Consider the following 17,261-nt stretch of genomic DNA (forward strand, 5'->3'; position numbering starts at 1 on the left):
CATGTCTTCTTGTGCCCGTGTGCAGTTTTTCTAGGACAGTGGTTCTCAAAGTATTCCAGGGCATATCAGGGTCACCTGGGAACTTGTTAGAAATGGAAATTCTTGGGCCCATTCCGAACCTCTGAATCAAAAACTCTGGGGGGCAGGGCCCAGCAATCTGTTTAGCAAGCGATCCTGACGCACCTAAAGTTTGCGAACCACTCCTTTAGCACATATATAGTTAGAAGTAGAATTACCAAGTCTTAACGTATAAGTAGGTTAAACATTACTAGATATGGCAAATTCCTACCCCAAATATACTTAATAATTTACAGTCTCACCAGCAGTGTATGAGAGTTCCTATAGCTCCATACTATGGAACAGAGGAACAGAGAAAGCAAGAAGAATCTGGAAAATCAGATACCAGTGAAGTGTAAGTGGAGAGAGATCTCTAATGATACAGAGAAAGGAACACATCTAAGAAAGGGATAAATGTTGCCCTTACAGAGAGCAGCTAGCAATGGGTTGATAAATAGAAGACTATTCTTTTTTAAAAAATTTATTTTTGGCTGTGTTGGGTCTTCGTTGCTGCACACGGGCTTTCTCTAGTTGTGGTGAGCGGGGGCTACTCTTCGTTGCTGCACGTGGGCTTCTCACTGCGGTGGCTTCTCTTGTTGCAGAGCACGGGCTCTAGGTGCGTGGGCTTCAGTGGTTGCGGCGTGCGGGCTTCAGTAGTTGTGGCTCGCAGGCTCTAGAGCGCAGGCTCAGTAGTTGTGGTGCACGGACTTAGTTGCTCTGAGGCATGTGGGATCTTCCCGGACCAGGGCTTGAACCCATGTCCCCTGCATTGGCAGGCGGATTCTTAACCACTGCGCCACCAGGGAAGCCCAGAAGACTATTTATTCTTAATAATAAGTTTGCACTGAAGTGTAGGAGAAGATGAGACAGTATTTGGAAAGGTAACAAGGTAATTTTCCTTCCCTCAAGGGAAGGAGCCCACATACAGTGGTAAAGCTGTATGTGGTGTTCACCATGCTGTCTCCTCTCTAGGTAGCCTTTTCATGGATGTACTTTAAGTACCCTTTGAGTAAACTCATTTGGTAAGATAATATTAAATTGTATTTTGCAGAAGATTAAAATAGGGTGATATCATTGTGATGAGACTGCTTTAGGTTAGGTGATCTTCTCTGAGGTTAACATTGAATGCTAAGAAGCCATTTGAATGATAAGGGTAGAGCATTCCAGGAAGGGGACAAAGTTTCCAGTCTCTGGAAGGTCAAATGGAAATAGTAGGATAGTATACCATTAATCTAATAAAATTCTCTTGCTTCTTGCATCATCCAGGGTGAAGAGGAACAGAAGTCTTTGTCCCCTGACTTTGGAAATCTTGTTTAACCTTCAAACTGGCGATGTCAAGGGTTCCAAGTCCTCCACCTCCGGCAGAAATGTCGAGTGGCCCAGTAGCTGAGAGCTGGTGTTACACACAGGTAGGTGCTTCTTGGGAGGATTTTGGGGGACGAAAGGAATCAGATTTCTTTTCTGCGTTGGCTTTCCTGCTTTCTCTGGGTCATACCTGCCAAATAGTTAGATAAAGTACTTGTCAGCTTTCCATGCCTTGGTTTTCCATGAGGAATCTGAATGCCATAGGCATTCACGGGAGCTTGAAAGAGGGGAATCTTTGAAACTGGATCTGCTGCCTACATCCACCGTGATGGAAGTGTATTCCTCTGTTGGGCAATTTAGGGGGAAACCAGGTTTGAGATTGCAACCCCAGGCAGTGGTATCAACATCTAAGTCATCAAACAACTGCTCTGAGCAGAGGTTCATTTTAGGTGTGGCTTAATCACCCGCTTTCCCAACCTTGTCCATGTTTTTCTCACTTTCCATCTAGTGTTTCTCAGAAGCTGAGAAAAGTTATGAAAGCAGTTGGTCACTGTGAGATTTCTTAAAATGTAAATGAGAGACAGAAAAGGCTGAGCCTCCATTGCTGGCCAAACAGTGCTGTCTTCCTATGGGATTATGCAGAGGGAGGGAGGGGGAAAATTATCTGATCTCCAGCCTGTTTTTCAGGTTGCCCACTTCCTATTTAATTGCTTCCTGGTTTTCTATCAACAGATCAAAGTAGTGAAATTCTCCTACATGTGGACCATCAATAACTTTAGCTTTTGCCGGGAGGAAATGGGTGAAGTCATTAAAAGTTCAACCTTTTCATCAGGAGCCAATGATAAACTGAAATGGTGAGGAAGACTACATTTAGCTATAAAACTTTTTCTATAAGTTACCTGTTTTGCTTGGCTTCACAGGATACTGACCAGAGTGGAAGATCCTTGATGGCAGGCAGGGACTTTGTTTTGTTCTTGATGTATTCCCTGGTGTCTGATACATAACAGATGCTCACTGTATATTTGTTGAATTAATTCAATGAGTATATCAGGGGATCAGCAAACTCAAATGGCTGTAGGTTAATGTAAATGAGTAAAGAGAGCCAGTGTTGTAAATAATGTCCATACGTGGTATGAGTGTTGACCACTTGGCAAGCTAGTGAATGTCCTTCTAAAAGAAGTGGTGGCTACTCAGCTCCAGCTGACTGGAGGCATGTGTGAATAAGGGCTGACCATTGCAGGATTTTCTGATTTTTTTCAAGAAAAGCAAGAGATCTAGATTTTAATGTAATATCTCTTGACTTTTAGATTGCCTGTTTTTAAACAATAAAGGAGATTTATTTACTTATGTACCTGGAATGCCCATGGTGTAGGATGTCTTTGAAGGTAGTTTGATCCAGCAGACAGCCCAATGGTTAGATTAAGGACCCCATCGCTCTCTGCCCTGCTCTCCACACTGTTTGACATTTCAGGCTTAGCTTCCCTTGTGGTTGAAGGGTGACTGGCAGTAGCAATGAGCATCACCCGCTACCATCCCACAAGTTCTTTGAACTTCCTCTGAACTGTGTGGCCAAGAATACACTGATTGGTTTAGATCTAGGTTCCCTCAGTTGATCCCTGTGGCAAGGGGAATAGGATCTGGAAGTGGGGGTCAGTCCTATCCAAACCATGTGTTTTCTTGAGGAGGGGCAGGCAGTTATGGATACAACCATATGCTCTCTACAAAGACCAGAACACATATCTGTGAACCACCATTTTTGACCTCTGATATCCCACTGAAAAGTTTTAACAACTCTCCTTTCGTTTAGTACTTTTTGGCCATGTACATAAGCAGTGTACTACTAGGTGCTGAGAGAAGGCTTATTCTTAGGCATTGTATTTAAATCCGCATCTTTAGCACAATTGTGTAGTGATGTATGTGGCATATGCACTTCCTGGAGAAGCACTGAATTGGGCCACCTGTTTGAGAGAGGTGCTATAACACTGGCAAGGCCTAAGGATACATATGGCCTGTGTATTATATGTGGTAGAAGCCATGTTTGAACCACATGCAGTTCAGCTAATGACATTTACAGCTTAACTGAGTTGAACCTATTCTGTCTGAATTTTGTTTTGATCCATTGGTAGCATATTGGCATCTCTAACTCTATTTAGAAGTCTGGCTTAGAACTCTACCCTGTGTAATGGGAGTTTACTTTTGTCTGTGGTTCCTCCATACTGCCTCCTTTATTTTAATCTTAGAATATTATTGCCAGATTGATAAAATATCTATAAAAGATTATTTACTACTAACATATTTCTCTAGAATTCTTTTTCTCTCCCAAGGTGATATTGAAAGGCTCACTGACTTTTTTTTTTCCTAGTTTCACTGCAATCCCACCAAAATAAGGGGCTGCTTTTCCTGAGATTGAGGATTAGAATAGATTGAGTCTAGGCTGAATTTTAAAGTATTTTAGGGGGCAAAAGACTGATTTGGGAGATTATGAGGAAAGAGGAAGAGATGCAGGGGATGTGTTGTCAGATCCTAGGATGCCCCTTTATTGTTTACTTTTTAAAAGGTGCCTCAGTTTGCTCTAGAAGAGTGATTTACAAGTAGTCATTCGCTGAATCAGAATCTCCTCTATGGGGCCTGGGGTTTTTTTTGTTTTGTTTTGTTTTTTTAACATCTCCCTCTCGATTTGGATGTTCTAGTTCCCTCCTGTCCTTTCATGAGCCTACAAACATGGATGCTTTCGACATTTTTTTTTTCTGTTTTGGGTAGGTGTTTGCGGGTAAACCCAAAAGGGCTAGATGAAGAGAGCAAAGATTACCTGTCACTTTACCTGTTACTGGTCAGCTGTCCAAAGAGTGAAGTTCGAGCAAAATTCAAATTCTCCATCCTGAATGCCAAGGGAGAAGAAACCAAAGCTATGGGTAAATGTTATCTTTGTTCGACTCTTTATTTTCACATCTGGCGACTTTATATATTGAGAAATTGTGGATTTGATACGGTTTTTTGAGTAATCCTAAATATAACTTTTTTTTTTTTTTCACTCCAGAGAGTCAACGGGCATATAGGTTTGTGCAAGGCAAAGACTGGGGATTCAAAAAATTCATCCGTAGAGATTTTCTCTTGGATGAGGCCAATGGGCTTCTCCCTGATGACAAGCTTACCCTCTTCTGTGAGGTGAGTCCTTTTACCCCGCTGTGAGAGTAGCAATTCCCAGACCTGATGGGTATCAGTAGACGTAATTGTATTGTATCAAGGATGGTGAGTGAGAAAAATCCCCAAGTGGAGTGGTGCTGCACAAATGTGATTTATGTGACTGACTGAAAAGCTGTGCCGTGATTTCAAGGTTGTTGGGCATCTCAGCTTTCCACCTGTTACTTTCTTAAAAACAAAGGTTGTGCACTATCTTGGTATGTGTGATTTTTTAGCTGCTTGCCTCAGAATTCTGGCTTTTTCCTTGTGGATTTTTTCGGAAAGCATTTGGAAGGACTGTTAACTTTAAGCTGAGGAGAATGACCAGCAACTAGATGTGCAAATGTATTTGTTCCTTGAGCTTTCTGGCTCCTCCTTGAGTATGAAGTCCACGTGTGTTTGATAGAGCACTTTCCTTTTCTGCTTTTCGAACTAAATGACTCTTACCGGTTGTTGAGTGTCTCCAGTTTGTCTTGCTGGTAATTGTGAAATAGGAAGGTGAGAACCATTTTTTCTAGAGTGAAGGTTAAAGAGGTTAAAGCTCTCTAACTCATAGTTAGCTAAGAGAGTTATCTGTAGTCAGTTAGGAGAGTCCTTCTCTCCCCAACGACCTGAAGAGCCTTTTTCAGGTTTATAGGAGAAGCCTTGAAGTAAAATTCCCAAACTGAGAGTGAGTTGAAAAATGGTTTCTTTGATGAGTATATACAAATTGGTCATTTCATGCTGTTATCAATACATATATAAATACTCATAAGCTCACAGTTTAAGAAATGAATAAAACCTCCAGTCAGCTGGGATGTTGGCATTCCCTGTACATCGTATGGTCAAGGAGCTGCTTCCTGAGCAACACCACTTTATGAAAATGACCTCTGTGCTTTCATGGGGAAGGTGCAGGCAAGTTCCCCAACTAGCAGTGTGCTCTGTCAAATAATAGGCATATCACCGCCTGCACAGTAGGAAAGGTGTCCCTTAGGAATCTTGCCCCTTTGTAGACGAGACCTGGCCAGCAATAGCCAGCTTCTTTTCCAAGTCACAGCTCATTGAATATTTCCACGGAATAGTTGCTGGTGATTAGGAAATTTGGGAGCTATAGTTTATTAAAATATCACACTGAATACGTAAAATATAGTTTGCATAATAGCTACCTTTTCTCCTTTTTAATTGCTAAGTAAAAGAAGGAAATACTAGAGTGATGGCGTCTGTAAAAATACATAAAATTTTGCAGTTGTTTTTTGTCTGATGGACTTGGAATTTGAATTCTACATAAATCCAAGTAGTTATAGATCATACTCAGTTGCCCAAGTGGAGAAATGAGAACAATTAGGTGGTTTTATATGAGTTGGGTGTTACATAAACAAACCATCAATTTAATATTCACCCACCTTAGAGATCCTATATTTCAGAAAAAAATTAAAAGAGTGGAAAACTCTAATTTCTGTTGGAAATGAAAGCCAATTTTTGAACTGCTCTCTGAAGGAAGAGAAATCGCCTCTAAATAACGCATCTGGTGCTTTAGGCAACACCAAAACCTTTACTGTAGCATTTTCAAGTCCACAGTGGGTCCAGCCTTTTCTTACATGCTTCCCCTCTATACAATCACCAGATCCATTCCATCTGCTCCAGCCCTTGTATTGACATTCTTGATTTGGAAACCAGTTGGCCTGCCCTCACTTGGCAATCTCTCATCCTGTAGTTAAGTCCGAGGTGCACTCTCTCTTTGCTTCCCCATATGAAATTCTCTTAGGAGAAATCCTGTGGTTAAGTTTAGAAATGCCTTACTGACTTAGAAGGGAAGTGAGATGACACTTTGGAAATGAGGAGATGTTGAACAGGGAAACGTCTGTTGGGTTCTGCTGATGCCATCGGTTTCTTACCATCGGACCAGGTGTGCCATCTGTTCCTCTCACACTTCTCTGTTGGCCACAGGTGCTGAGTGTTGCTTCTTGTTCTTGGGCTTGTGCCTAGTGAGACTCGTTTCTGTTCCAAGGCTCTCTGTGGACTTAGTAGCATTCAGCATTGCAAGACAGTTGCGTGGGGGGTGTGTTTTGAATGTGTGGGTTTTAAAAATGTCTGCAGCTCATCTAAGTTCTTAGTGCATTTCAGAGCTGGATCATCCTTTGGTGCAAGTTCTATCCTTCTGACCTGTGCTACCTCTATCGATAGGATATTTATAAACAAATTTATTTTGTTCATATTTATTTATTATTGGTTTAGTTAGTATTTTCTTATAATTTAGAGGCCTTTATGAAGTTGATGTCCACATACAAATTTAGGTTATGAGTACTCCACTGTTCCATTCCTTACTCAGGCTTTGGCCCAGGCACTTCTGTCCTATCCTGATGTAAGTAATAAGTACAGTTGTTTTGTGGATATTTTTGGTCTGTTCCCAGAGGCCACAAGAGGGAATCCAAAGGTGAAAGACTGAGAATCACACATTTGTGTGTTTGGGCTGCATTTCAGTGGTAAAACTATTAATGAAACTCTGAAAAATGCCGACTGAGTAGTCTTGTTTGTAATGTGCTGCACTGGGTTCACTTTTGATTCTCAGTGATCTTTCCGTCTGACTATTAGGAAGTATGGCAGTTCTTCCAAGTTGATGTTGCTTAGTTAATGCATTCCCTTAATTGTCTCTTAATCACAATCCTTTGAGCTAGGTTCATTCTTTTCTCTTCATTTCATGTTACTGGGGAGAGAAGCAGTGCCTAAGGAGGTCGGGTAATTTTTACTAACATTGTGCAGCAAATTAGTGTCAGGGCTATGTCAGCTCTCCATTTTCCATCTCTAGTCTGCTGTACTACACTAAGTGAAACTGAATGCCATTTACCCAAGGAAACATGGGCTCTACCAAGTATTTTTTTGGTAATGAAAGAGAGAATCATGAAAGCTTTACACTTTTAATTTTCTCTGTAACAATTTGGACCACAGAAAATCTACTTGAAATGTTTCAGCTTCTATTGATCTTCTTTCCACTTATTTATATTGAAAACAAGTAGCTGTTAGCAATAAATACACATGTATTCCACCGTCAATGTATATGCCTCTGACAAGTAGAAGATTCCAGTGCCTCTTTGTAATGTTGCAATTAAAGTTGAAATATTAAATACCATATGAAATATGAAATACCAAATATGAAATATCTCAATACTAGTTAACTCTTCTTTTTTTTTTTTTTTTTTTTGCGGTGCGCAGGCCTCTCACTGTTGTGGCCTCTCCCGTTGCGCAGCACAGGCTTCGGACGCGCAGGCCCAGCGGCCATAGGCTCACGGGCCCAGCCGCTCCGCGGCCTGTGGGATCTTCCCAGACTGGGGCACGAACCCGTGTCCCCTGCATCAGCAGGCGGACTCTCAACTACTGCGCCACCAGGGAAGCCCCTAGTTAACTCTTAAAACATCTCTTTCCTTATCAAACACAGAATATCCATTCAAAGCCTGGGAATATGTATTTTTGCCAAATTTTAAATATGTGGGTCTACTAATTTTTCTTTTTATCATTTTTTAAATGGATTATTTGGATATATTAGTTGAACTTATGAAAATGCTAATAATATTTGATCTTGACCTACAAAAATGGTGATTAAATATGTATTATCATTATAGGTTATAAAACATGATAATGTAGTAAACTTACCACCCAACCCAGCAACATCACCAATAACCTAGAACTGACCTATATGTGCTTCTCCCCTGTCCCTTAGACCTGTTGTCTCCCTACTCAGATGATGATAATAAATAGCGCTTTTGAATTGTTTATCATTCCCTTGTTCATTATTTGCATGCCTGAACAATATATTGTTTAGGTTCGCTTGTTTTTGAGCTTTATGAAAATTGTGTCAGGATGTATGTAGTCATCTAGGACTTGCTGTTTTCATATTATGTTTCTAAAATTTATTTATATTGTGAATGTAACTATAATTCTTGATTTTTAGTGCTGTACAGTAGTTTGTTGTGTATTCACACGACAGTTGATTGGTTTGTTTATTCATTCTCTTGCTGATGGACGTTTATTTATTTATTTTTAATATTTATTTAGTTGGCTGCTTTGGGTCTTAGTTGTGGTGCGTGGGCTTCTCTAGTTGTGGTGCGTGGGCTTCTCTAGTTGTGGCGCACGGGCTCAGTAGTTGCAACACATAGGCTCTCTAGTTGTAGCGCCTGGGCTCCAGAGCATGCAGGATCAGTAGTTGTGGTGTGTGGGCTTCGTTGCCCTGTGGCATGCGGTATCTTAGCTGCCTGACCAGGAATCGAACCACGTCCCTTGCATTGGAAGGTGGATTCTTAACCACTGGACCACCAGGGAAGTCCCCTGATGGACATTTAGTTTGTTGCTAGTCTTTTGATTAGAAATAGTGCTGCTGCTATAAACAATCTATATGCTGTCTGTTTATTTTTTCTTGATTGTTTTAATTATACAGAAATTTAAAATATATTTCTAGTGGTTTTACCTTGACATTCTATGTTTAGACAAAGTAAACAAGAAATGGCACAATCTTTTATGAAATTTTATGTCTTTTATGAAATTTTCTTTTTTAAGAAAAGGAATTGACTTTAAAAGTGAGGCCCTTTTACAACTTGAAATTTAGAGGGTTATAGAGCCTTCCTGAGACATTTTCATGCAGTCCTTTCTAAGACATAAATGTCACAGTCACGTCATCTTCACAGCTGCAATTTTGAATGAGTCTCCATAGTCAACTTTATAGGCATTAAAAAAAAAATCTTTAGTTTTTCTCAAAATGGTATCATTTTAGCATCATCATTTGCAGAGGAAAACAATCCCTTTCTAAGTTAAAAGTTTGGGCTCTGAAGACTCATTTGTGTATGCCATTTAAAATTTATTTTTAATTAAGCGTATTTAATGTTGGTAAGAGGTGCCAGACATTCAGAGCTCTGGAGACTCCAGGCATCCATCTATCTGCAGAACAAGTCTGGCTCAGACAGTAAAGGTACATTCTCCTTCCTGCTGTGTTCCTGTCTGTGTCTGAAGAGAGGAATTGCCCCAGTGAGAGGAGTCACAGTCTCTGGGCCGCACTCATTACCAAGTGCACGTGTAACCAGCACAGAGTCCACTGGTAACCACAGTTTGAAAATCAGCTTGGCTCTTGCCAGTTCATTTTACCCCGTCTAGTAAATTGCCATCAAGTGTTAATGACTTTGGGCTCCTGTCAGCCTGGTTTAATTCAAGCTTAGGAACCCAGTGCCAAAAGCATTCTCCATTCCCTTCATTGGCTATCCCAAGCGATTCCTGCCTTTCCCTGTGAGGAAGTTGGATTTAATTGGTCTTTTCCTTGGTGTTTTGTTTTTAAATCAGCAGTATTTTGAAGCTGAAACTGGAAGTAGGCTACTTCTGCTTTTGGTGTTAATATTATACCAAAGAAGTAAGGGTGTTAATATGAGAAAGTTGCTGAACCAAATTGGAGATCTTACATGGGATGATCTCTGTGGGGTGGTTTGTGTTGGGTCCTGGGCCATTAAAATAATGTTATACTCTGGCTCTGATAAATGTGCTACTGATGCTAAGCACATTCATATTTCATTAGCTTGGTTGATTCATTGCTCAAGACCGTAACAGATAGCTTTAAACAAATGAATAAACTTCTTGACCTGATAGTAAATATCTCACTCCTCCTACACAGAAGGGACTACAGGTCACTTGGATGGGGCATTAACTTTGCCTCTGGGTTTATGACTGCATTTAAGGAAGGGATGACTTGCATCTTGAAGGTTCAAAGAAATTTGGGTCATTTAGGATGTTCCTCAGCTGTCTTTCGCATCTAACTCATAGGAATACCAAGAGTGGGGAGCTGATTCTCAAGGTTTGTGAATTCTGCATTCATTTTAACATTTCTAACCTAATGTGGTATAGGAGAGGAAGCATAGCCAGGGTTGTCAGGCAGAAGACTGATCTGTTCAGTCTCATCTTCAGTTTGGTAATTTACATTTATTTTATAATGTTATATGGTTTATAAATCCTTGTATTTTGTATCCTGACAAACTTATGTGAGCTTCATTGATCCATCTAGAAGTTACCAGGGTTTTTCTCTAGACTGAACAGTTAATTCAACTGGTTAAACCATGCTGCTGCTGAAGCCAAGCGGCAAGTTGGATTCCTCTATAAACCCGTTGTCGTCGTTCTGTTCCAAAGCTGTAAGTGCATGTGCCCAGCTGGAGCCAGTCATCTTGTATGTCGTTGTCACCAATGACCGAGTAAGGGTATAAATGGTGTGGGATACCCACCCAATTATCACTACGCAAGATCTTCCAGGCCCAGTCCTGTTCATTAGACTAACATTTGTGAGGAAATGCCAATTATTTACCAGGCCCTATGGAAGCTGCATTTTATTTTTATGTTTCAGACCTAACTGAAAAAAGTGAAGTGCTTTTAGGCTTATTAGAGTCTTTTTTCTGGAGAGTTTAGTTTAAATGGTAGTTTCTATAGAGTTTGTATTTAACCTTTTGCTTAAGGCAGAATAAGGTAAATACTTGAGGTTTAACATTTGTTTCTATCAGTTTTTTCCCTCTGGGGGTTTTGCCCAGGTCTTCAGGGCAGGGAAGGAGGGGCTTATTAGAAGTTTGGAAGAGAAGGAGATGTGTGGGGCTCTCTCCTTGTTGTCCTGAGATGGTGTAGAGTAAGTATGATCATGATAGTTTGGAAATTACTTGATCCAGAGGTTAAAGACTTCATTTGTGAAGGTGGTTTCAAGAGAATATGCCTAACGTCAGTTTCTAAATGTACTATAACAACCAGGTAAAAGTCATCTCTCCTCCTGCTGGGAAGAAAATTCCTGGTAACAAAAGCTTTGGACTGTGTTTTCTTATCTTTCACAGGTGAGTGTGGTGCAAGATTCTGTCAACATTTCTGGCCAGAACACCATGAATATGGTGAAGGTTCCTGAGTGCCGGTTGGCGGATGAGTTAGGAGGACTGTGGGAGAATTCCCGGTTCACAGACTGTTGTTTGTGTGTTGCTGGCCAGGAATTCCAGGCTCACAAAGCTATCTTAGCAGGTTGGTATTTATTCATGGGGAGCTTTAGTTGTGGTTAAACAAGGAAAAACAGTAGGCTGCATAATCACCTTTTGAATAATTTAGACTTTTTGAACTAGTACAAAAATACTGCAGCTAAATATATTTTTATATTGTGGTGACATTAGTTGTCAAAACCAAAAAGGCTACACTCTCCATAAAAATGCTACTTCTGTTTTTCCTCTCTGTAGTGGACTTAGGAATGGATGATGATGTGTATTGGATGCCTTTGCACCTGGAGGTTAGATGTCAAAACACTGGTTAAGAGCAGGTATCAGCCCCTAGACAGGGACTTAGGATGTAATGGAGAGGATTCTGGACTCAGGACTAAACCACCACATAGCCCAATCCCCAGACCTGGAGGTCTTAGCCCTCTCTTCCATACAAACATACTAGAAGAATGAGAATGTTGCCAGTGACGTGGAAGATCAGGTCTTGTTCTAGTAATAGGCCCTTGGTCTTTAAGACCAGAAAGACTGACACGCAGCAGGAACTGTTAAGGCAGACTGATGGCCTTACCTCACAGGGAAGCATAGCTTTCAGCCACAAAATTTTATTCAGGCCAAAAGATGTAAGAGGAAATCACATGAACCTTCAGGTAGCAGATTTCTTACCAAGACCATCAGCCCTGTCATTCTAAAGTACACACCTGGCAAAACCTCTGTCTGGCTCAGTCTAACCATCTTCCTGTTCCCTCTCTCAACTAGGTGTTACTGAGACTTGCTAAAGGAAGTCATTAACTCTTGTGTTCGTGCCTCTGTGCTCAGCTAGGCCCTCGGCACTGCCGAGACCTCTTTGTATAGATGCATAGTCAGCTTCTTTTCTTTTTCTCAACAATAGACACTTCAGACCTTTACCACTCTCCTTTAATCTCCAGCTCCTAAAAGATGACCTTGCTACTCCTTCCAAGAGAAAATCAAGGCCCTTCTCCCTCGGCTCTTGCCTCTCACTTGCATTTTCTCTGCATTCTCAGTGGAGGAGGTGTTCTTCGTGTCCAAAGCAGACTACTTTCTACTGTTGTTCTGTTTCATGCTGCCTTCTCAGAAGCCTTACTCTGCCAATTAGACCCTTGTTCTCCGGTATCGTTGCCATCTCTTTCTCCTGTTGCCTGTTCACGCTCAGCCTGTAAATACGCTCAAGCTTCTCCCTCTAATTAATTCTCTCTTTATTTTCCAGAGCTAAGTTTCTTGAGTTAACATATTCATTGTCTCTATTCTTTCCTCCCACTTATCCTCAGTTTGCCTCCATTGCCACAAAAGCGGTTTTCCAAAGTTACATACCTGCTGCTTCCTAAATCTGAGGGACTCTGCTTTATATGTTGTTTGACTCCTTTCTTCTGGCTTCTCTGGCTGGCTTTCTCTTCTTCACCCATCCCTTTAAGCACTGTTATTCCCTGAGGCTCTGCCTTAGTCCTCTTGTCACTCTACTCTAGTCTCCCTAGATTATTTGATTTATTCTCATAACATCAGCTTCTCTCTATCCACTGATCCCTCTGGGCATATTGCTGCTTTGGACCCTTCCCTCTCTATTAAAAGCACCAGCCCTTTAGTCTTCAGCTTCTGTAATGTATTTATATAGTACCTTATAGTCTCTAGCCTTTCAGAGATAAGAACAATGAGAACTGATATTCTTTTGGAATAGTTTAAAATATTGAGGTTCAGAGGGTTACGTGATTTGCCCAAGATTATATGGTTAGAAAATGGCAAATCTAAAACGAGTCCTTTCTGACATAAATTAGGTCAAAGTTCCAGGTGCCTGTTAGTTGAAACTCCTTCTATATATTCCATCTGTTCCTCCTCTCTTAGGTAGAGATGGGTAGTCTCAACTTTCACCAAAACCCCTGATTTATTGGACATGATAAAATTTGAGTTCTTAGCCATTTTATTACTTTCATGGTTGAAATTAAGTTTACTTATTTTTCATGGTGTTCATTAGACTAGAATGGGCACGGCCTAGAACTCTGTTTCTGAACCTTTTTTCATTATTCCCACCCCTAATGAAAAAATTAAGACATTAAGTACTAAGGAATAAGATTTTGTCTAGTTGGGTTAAGATCTGAAGGGCCACAAATGATGGTGATACCTAAGATTGTTTTCACCTCTTTGGGGCGTGATCATCTCTGTTGATAATGCATGGCTTGGAGGAACAGACAGCCTGCCATAAATAAGCCTGCACTTCATCTAGCTAACGGATGCCGTTGAGCCCTGTCCTTGACCTCCTTGCTGTGTGGTCCCTGGAAGCGGAGGAAGTAGGTATCATTGTTCCAGGCAAAAATGCAGGTATTAGGACACCCTGCTTAGACCATGAAGGACCTTCCATTTGAACCCCAAGATCTACTCAGAGGATATCATTGTCATCTAACATAGGTAATTTGAGTAATCTTCTTGAAATATGAATGGTTGGAATGAAGCCAATCAATTATTTTGAAAGAAGTGATTTCTTTTTTTCCCCTATGTATTATATAATAATTATTCACTTATTGTATAATACAAAAAGAAAGTAATTTTATAATTCTGGCGTAATTTGATATAAAAGACCATTTCTGTAGTAGTGGGACAGGAAAGAAAATGATCTCTTCTTCTGGAGTTCCCTGGCAGTCCAGTGGTTAGGACTCGGCACTTTCACTGCCATTGACCCAGGTTCAATCCCTGGTCGGGGAACTAAGATCCCACAAGCCACGTGGTGTGGCCAAAAAAGAAAAAAAGAAAATGATCTCTATGATCTCTTCTTCATAACAGAAGAACCAAGAGATTTTGGTGTGATAACCATATCTGTCTCTGTTTTCCTTTCACTTTGTAGCTCGTTCTCCAGTTTTTAGTGCCATGTTTGAACATGAAATGGAGGAAAGCAAAAAGGTATGTAACAGGATAGAGATACGTCTTTTTAGCTAGGTGGCTAGAATCAGATCATTTCACAATTTGGCAGCAGATTTATTTTCCCGTTTTGTTTTTTTTTTTTTTTTTTTTTTTTTTTTTTTTTTTTTTTTTTTTTTTTTTTTTTTTTTTTGTCTTACTATGTTATTAAAATGGAGTAGAGTTCCCTGAACAGACAATTTCTGAGAGCAGAGAGAGGTAGTCTGGAAGCATTCTAGGTAAAGCAGAAACACTATTCCAGGCAGGTCATCCAAATAGTCTTGGGTGAGGGTATTAGACATGTGTTTCTACTGAGGAAAAGAAAGGTGAAAAATCAAAGATATAGTTGTCTTGCTATTGTATTTGAGAAAACAAAGGTGGTACATATGATGGGAGAAAAGTCTATTACAATCAAAGAGGGCAAAGAGAACTTTTCCATTCGTGTTAGATTTAAAATGATATGAGCTCCTCTCGTCATCAGAGCTTAAAATCATGAAAATTGTTTAGGGATTTTGTTCTGTTGGAATGTTTCTCATTTTTAGTTTCTTTGGCCTAGAATCGGGTTGAAATCAATGATGTGGAGCCTGAAGTTTTTAAGGAAATGATGTGCTTCATTTACACGGGGAAGGCTCCGAACCTCGACAAAATGGCTGATGATTTGCTGGCAGCTGCTGACAAGGTGAGATAAGAACAGGAAAATAACAACAAGACTAGGAGTTTTGGTGACCTCTTGAGTTTCATGACTGGGCTTTTATGTTGCTTTGTGGGCAGGATGAACATATATCTTAGTTTCATTTTTTTTTAATATTTATGTATTTATTTGGTTACACCAGTCTTAGTTGCAGTAGGCGGGCTCCTTTGTTGCAGCGCGTGGGCTTCTTAGTTGCAGCAGGCAGTCTCCTTAGTTGCAGCATGCGAGCTCTTAGTTGCGGCACGCGAACTCATAGTTGCAGCATGCATGTGGGATCTAGTTCCCTGACCGGGGATTGAACCCAGGCCCCCTGCATTGGGAGCGCAAAGTCTTATCCACTGGGCCACCAGGGAAGTCCCACATATATCTTAGTTTGGCCAGAACAGTCTTGGTTTACACTTGTGTTCCAGCACAGTTACTGATAGCACCCTTTTTATTTTCAAAAGTATCCTGCTTTGAAGGGCAAATTATATGGTCATCCTAATTATGGAAAAGAAGGATAAGTTGATGTTTACCTCTCTTCTCTTGCCAATCTCAAATTTAACCACAGTGATTTTAAAGATTCGGATAATACTAACATTTGGATTTATAATTTGGCTTTGTAATTTACAAAAATGTTCTTGAGTTCATTAACTTTTATTTAAACTTTGTCAGTAAGAGAATAACTTTTACCTAGTATCCTGCTTATTAGCATTTTCAGCTTTTACCTTAGAAGTTATTGAAATATACCATATTCAGAATTGTAAGATGATGAATAGATCTTTGGGAAAAAAGAGATACTACTACAATAAATGTATGCTTTGATTGTAAGACACATTTTAATTTGAGAAACGTTAAAGTGTGAAAATAAAAATGTAGATCTTAGCCTTAAGGAAATACGGTTATTACCTAAGACAACAGGCTGGTGATTCCCAAAATAGGGTTGAGGGGAAAAGATTAATGAAGCACCAAGTCAAATTGGGCTTTTTTGTGTTGCTCTTTTATAGCAGGACCTTTCTCAGAACCTTTAGTATGTCAGTGTGTACTGTTAGTTTTCTAAAAGAGAATATAATAGACAAATTTCTCCAATTTAGTTAACCCTGGAGTTACTTTTCTCAAGGATCACCTCTGGGGATCAGTGTTCCCCAAAACACACTTCGGAAAACTGACTTTCATTGTGTAGATAGACCAGAGAGAGCAGGGACCTGTTCCTCCAAGGCCCTGTGGTCTGAGGAAACGTGACTGGGGGGTGGGGGTGGGGGTGTGTGTAAAAGGATTGCTATTTATCCTGTGGAAGCTTCTCTCACATTGGGGGGCAGTTGAGGCAAGGGTGTTAAAGGGCTTAAACCCGGCCAGCAGTAGACCCCGTGAGAAAGATGGTTCTCTGCTGGAGGTGCCTCCTTTTCCGGCCGTGATGCTGCAGCAGCCACCCGAGGGGCAGGGCTGGCTCTGGCCTCAGAGCACTAGAGCCTTCTCAGGATCCACTCTCCTTCCTTCTCCCTTGGCAGCCCTGAGGAGAGTGTTTGTGTTTACAGTGGAGGTTTTATCTTTATTGATCATCCTTTTGGAGTGTCTGTAGAGGGCGAGGCACATAAACCCAATCAGTGCTACCAGTGAAAAGGACGGAATAACGGCTGTGTCTTTCTTATCACCTTTCAAGACTTTATTAAGTACAATTAAGCAATGTGAACATCCTATACCCTTCCAGTCTAGCTGACTTCTGACCAGAGGAAACTTGCCTCCAGTGGAGACGGAAAGAAAATATTCGCTGTGAGGTCTGGGGAGGTAGAATACACGGCCCAAATGGCTGCCCTTTATAAACATGAGTTTATAATGATTCTGCCTCATCCACCCTCTGATTTTTATTTTTTCTTCTTTTTTTTGGCCTCACCACGCGGCTTACGGGATTTTAGTTCCCCAAGCAGGGATCGAACCCAGGCCCTCGGCAGTGAGAGCGCAGAGTCCTGACCGCTGGGCTGCCGGGGAATTCCCCGTCCTCTGATGTTCAGTGAAGCAGTCACTTGTGCTTATCCATACCAGGCATTTATCCCCCTCATGGGCTAGCCCCCGTAAGGATGAGTAGCATCACAAGATCCAATTTGTAGACAGAAATACTAAAACTCAGAGTTGTACATTCTCAGAGCCAGGGTTAGGCATCTGTGTCCCTGGGGTTTCATTCCTGC

General features: G+C 40.8%; 1 protein-coding gene across 1 annotated transcript in view; it reads left to right on the forward strand.

The window, feature by feature from the left end:
* The window catches only part of SPOP (speckle type BTB/POZ protein), a 67,345-nt gene that overhangs the window by 45,131 nt on the left and 4,953 nt on the right, over positions 1–17,261 (forward strand). The window contains exons 2-8 of the mRNA XM_007465083.1: positions 1,324–1,466; positions 2,095–2,216; positions 4,123–4,274; positions 4,400–4,527; positions 11,361–11,538; positions 14,356–14,411; positions 14,965–15,087. Of these exons, the coding sequence (XP_007465145.1) occupies positions 1,389–1,466; positions 2,095–2,216; positions 4,123–4,274; positions 4,400–4,527; positions 11,361–11,538; positions 14,356–14,411; positions 14,965–15,087 (837 nt within the window). The 5' untranslated portion in view covers positions 1,324–1,388. The remainder of the gene's footprint in view (positions 1–1,323; positions 1,467–2,094; positions 2,217–4,122; positions 4,275–4,399; positions 4,528–11,360; positions 11,539–14,355; positions 14,412–14,964; positions 15,088–17,261) is intronic.

The sequence above is a fragment of the Lipotes vexillifer genome, unplaced genomic scaffold, assembly GCF_000442215.2.
Source record: "Lipotes vexillifer unplaced genomic scaffold, Lipotes_vexillifer_v1.1 scaffold591, whole genome shotgun sequence".
Taxonomy (NCBI): Eukaryota; Metazoa; Chordata; class Mammalia; order Artiodactyla; family Lipotidae; genus Lipotes; species Lipotes vexillifer.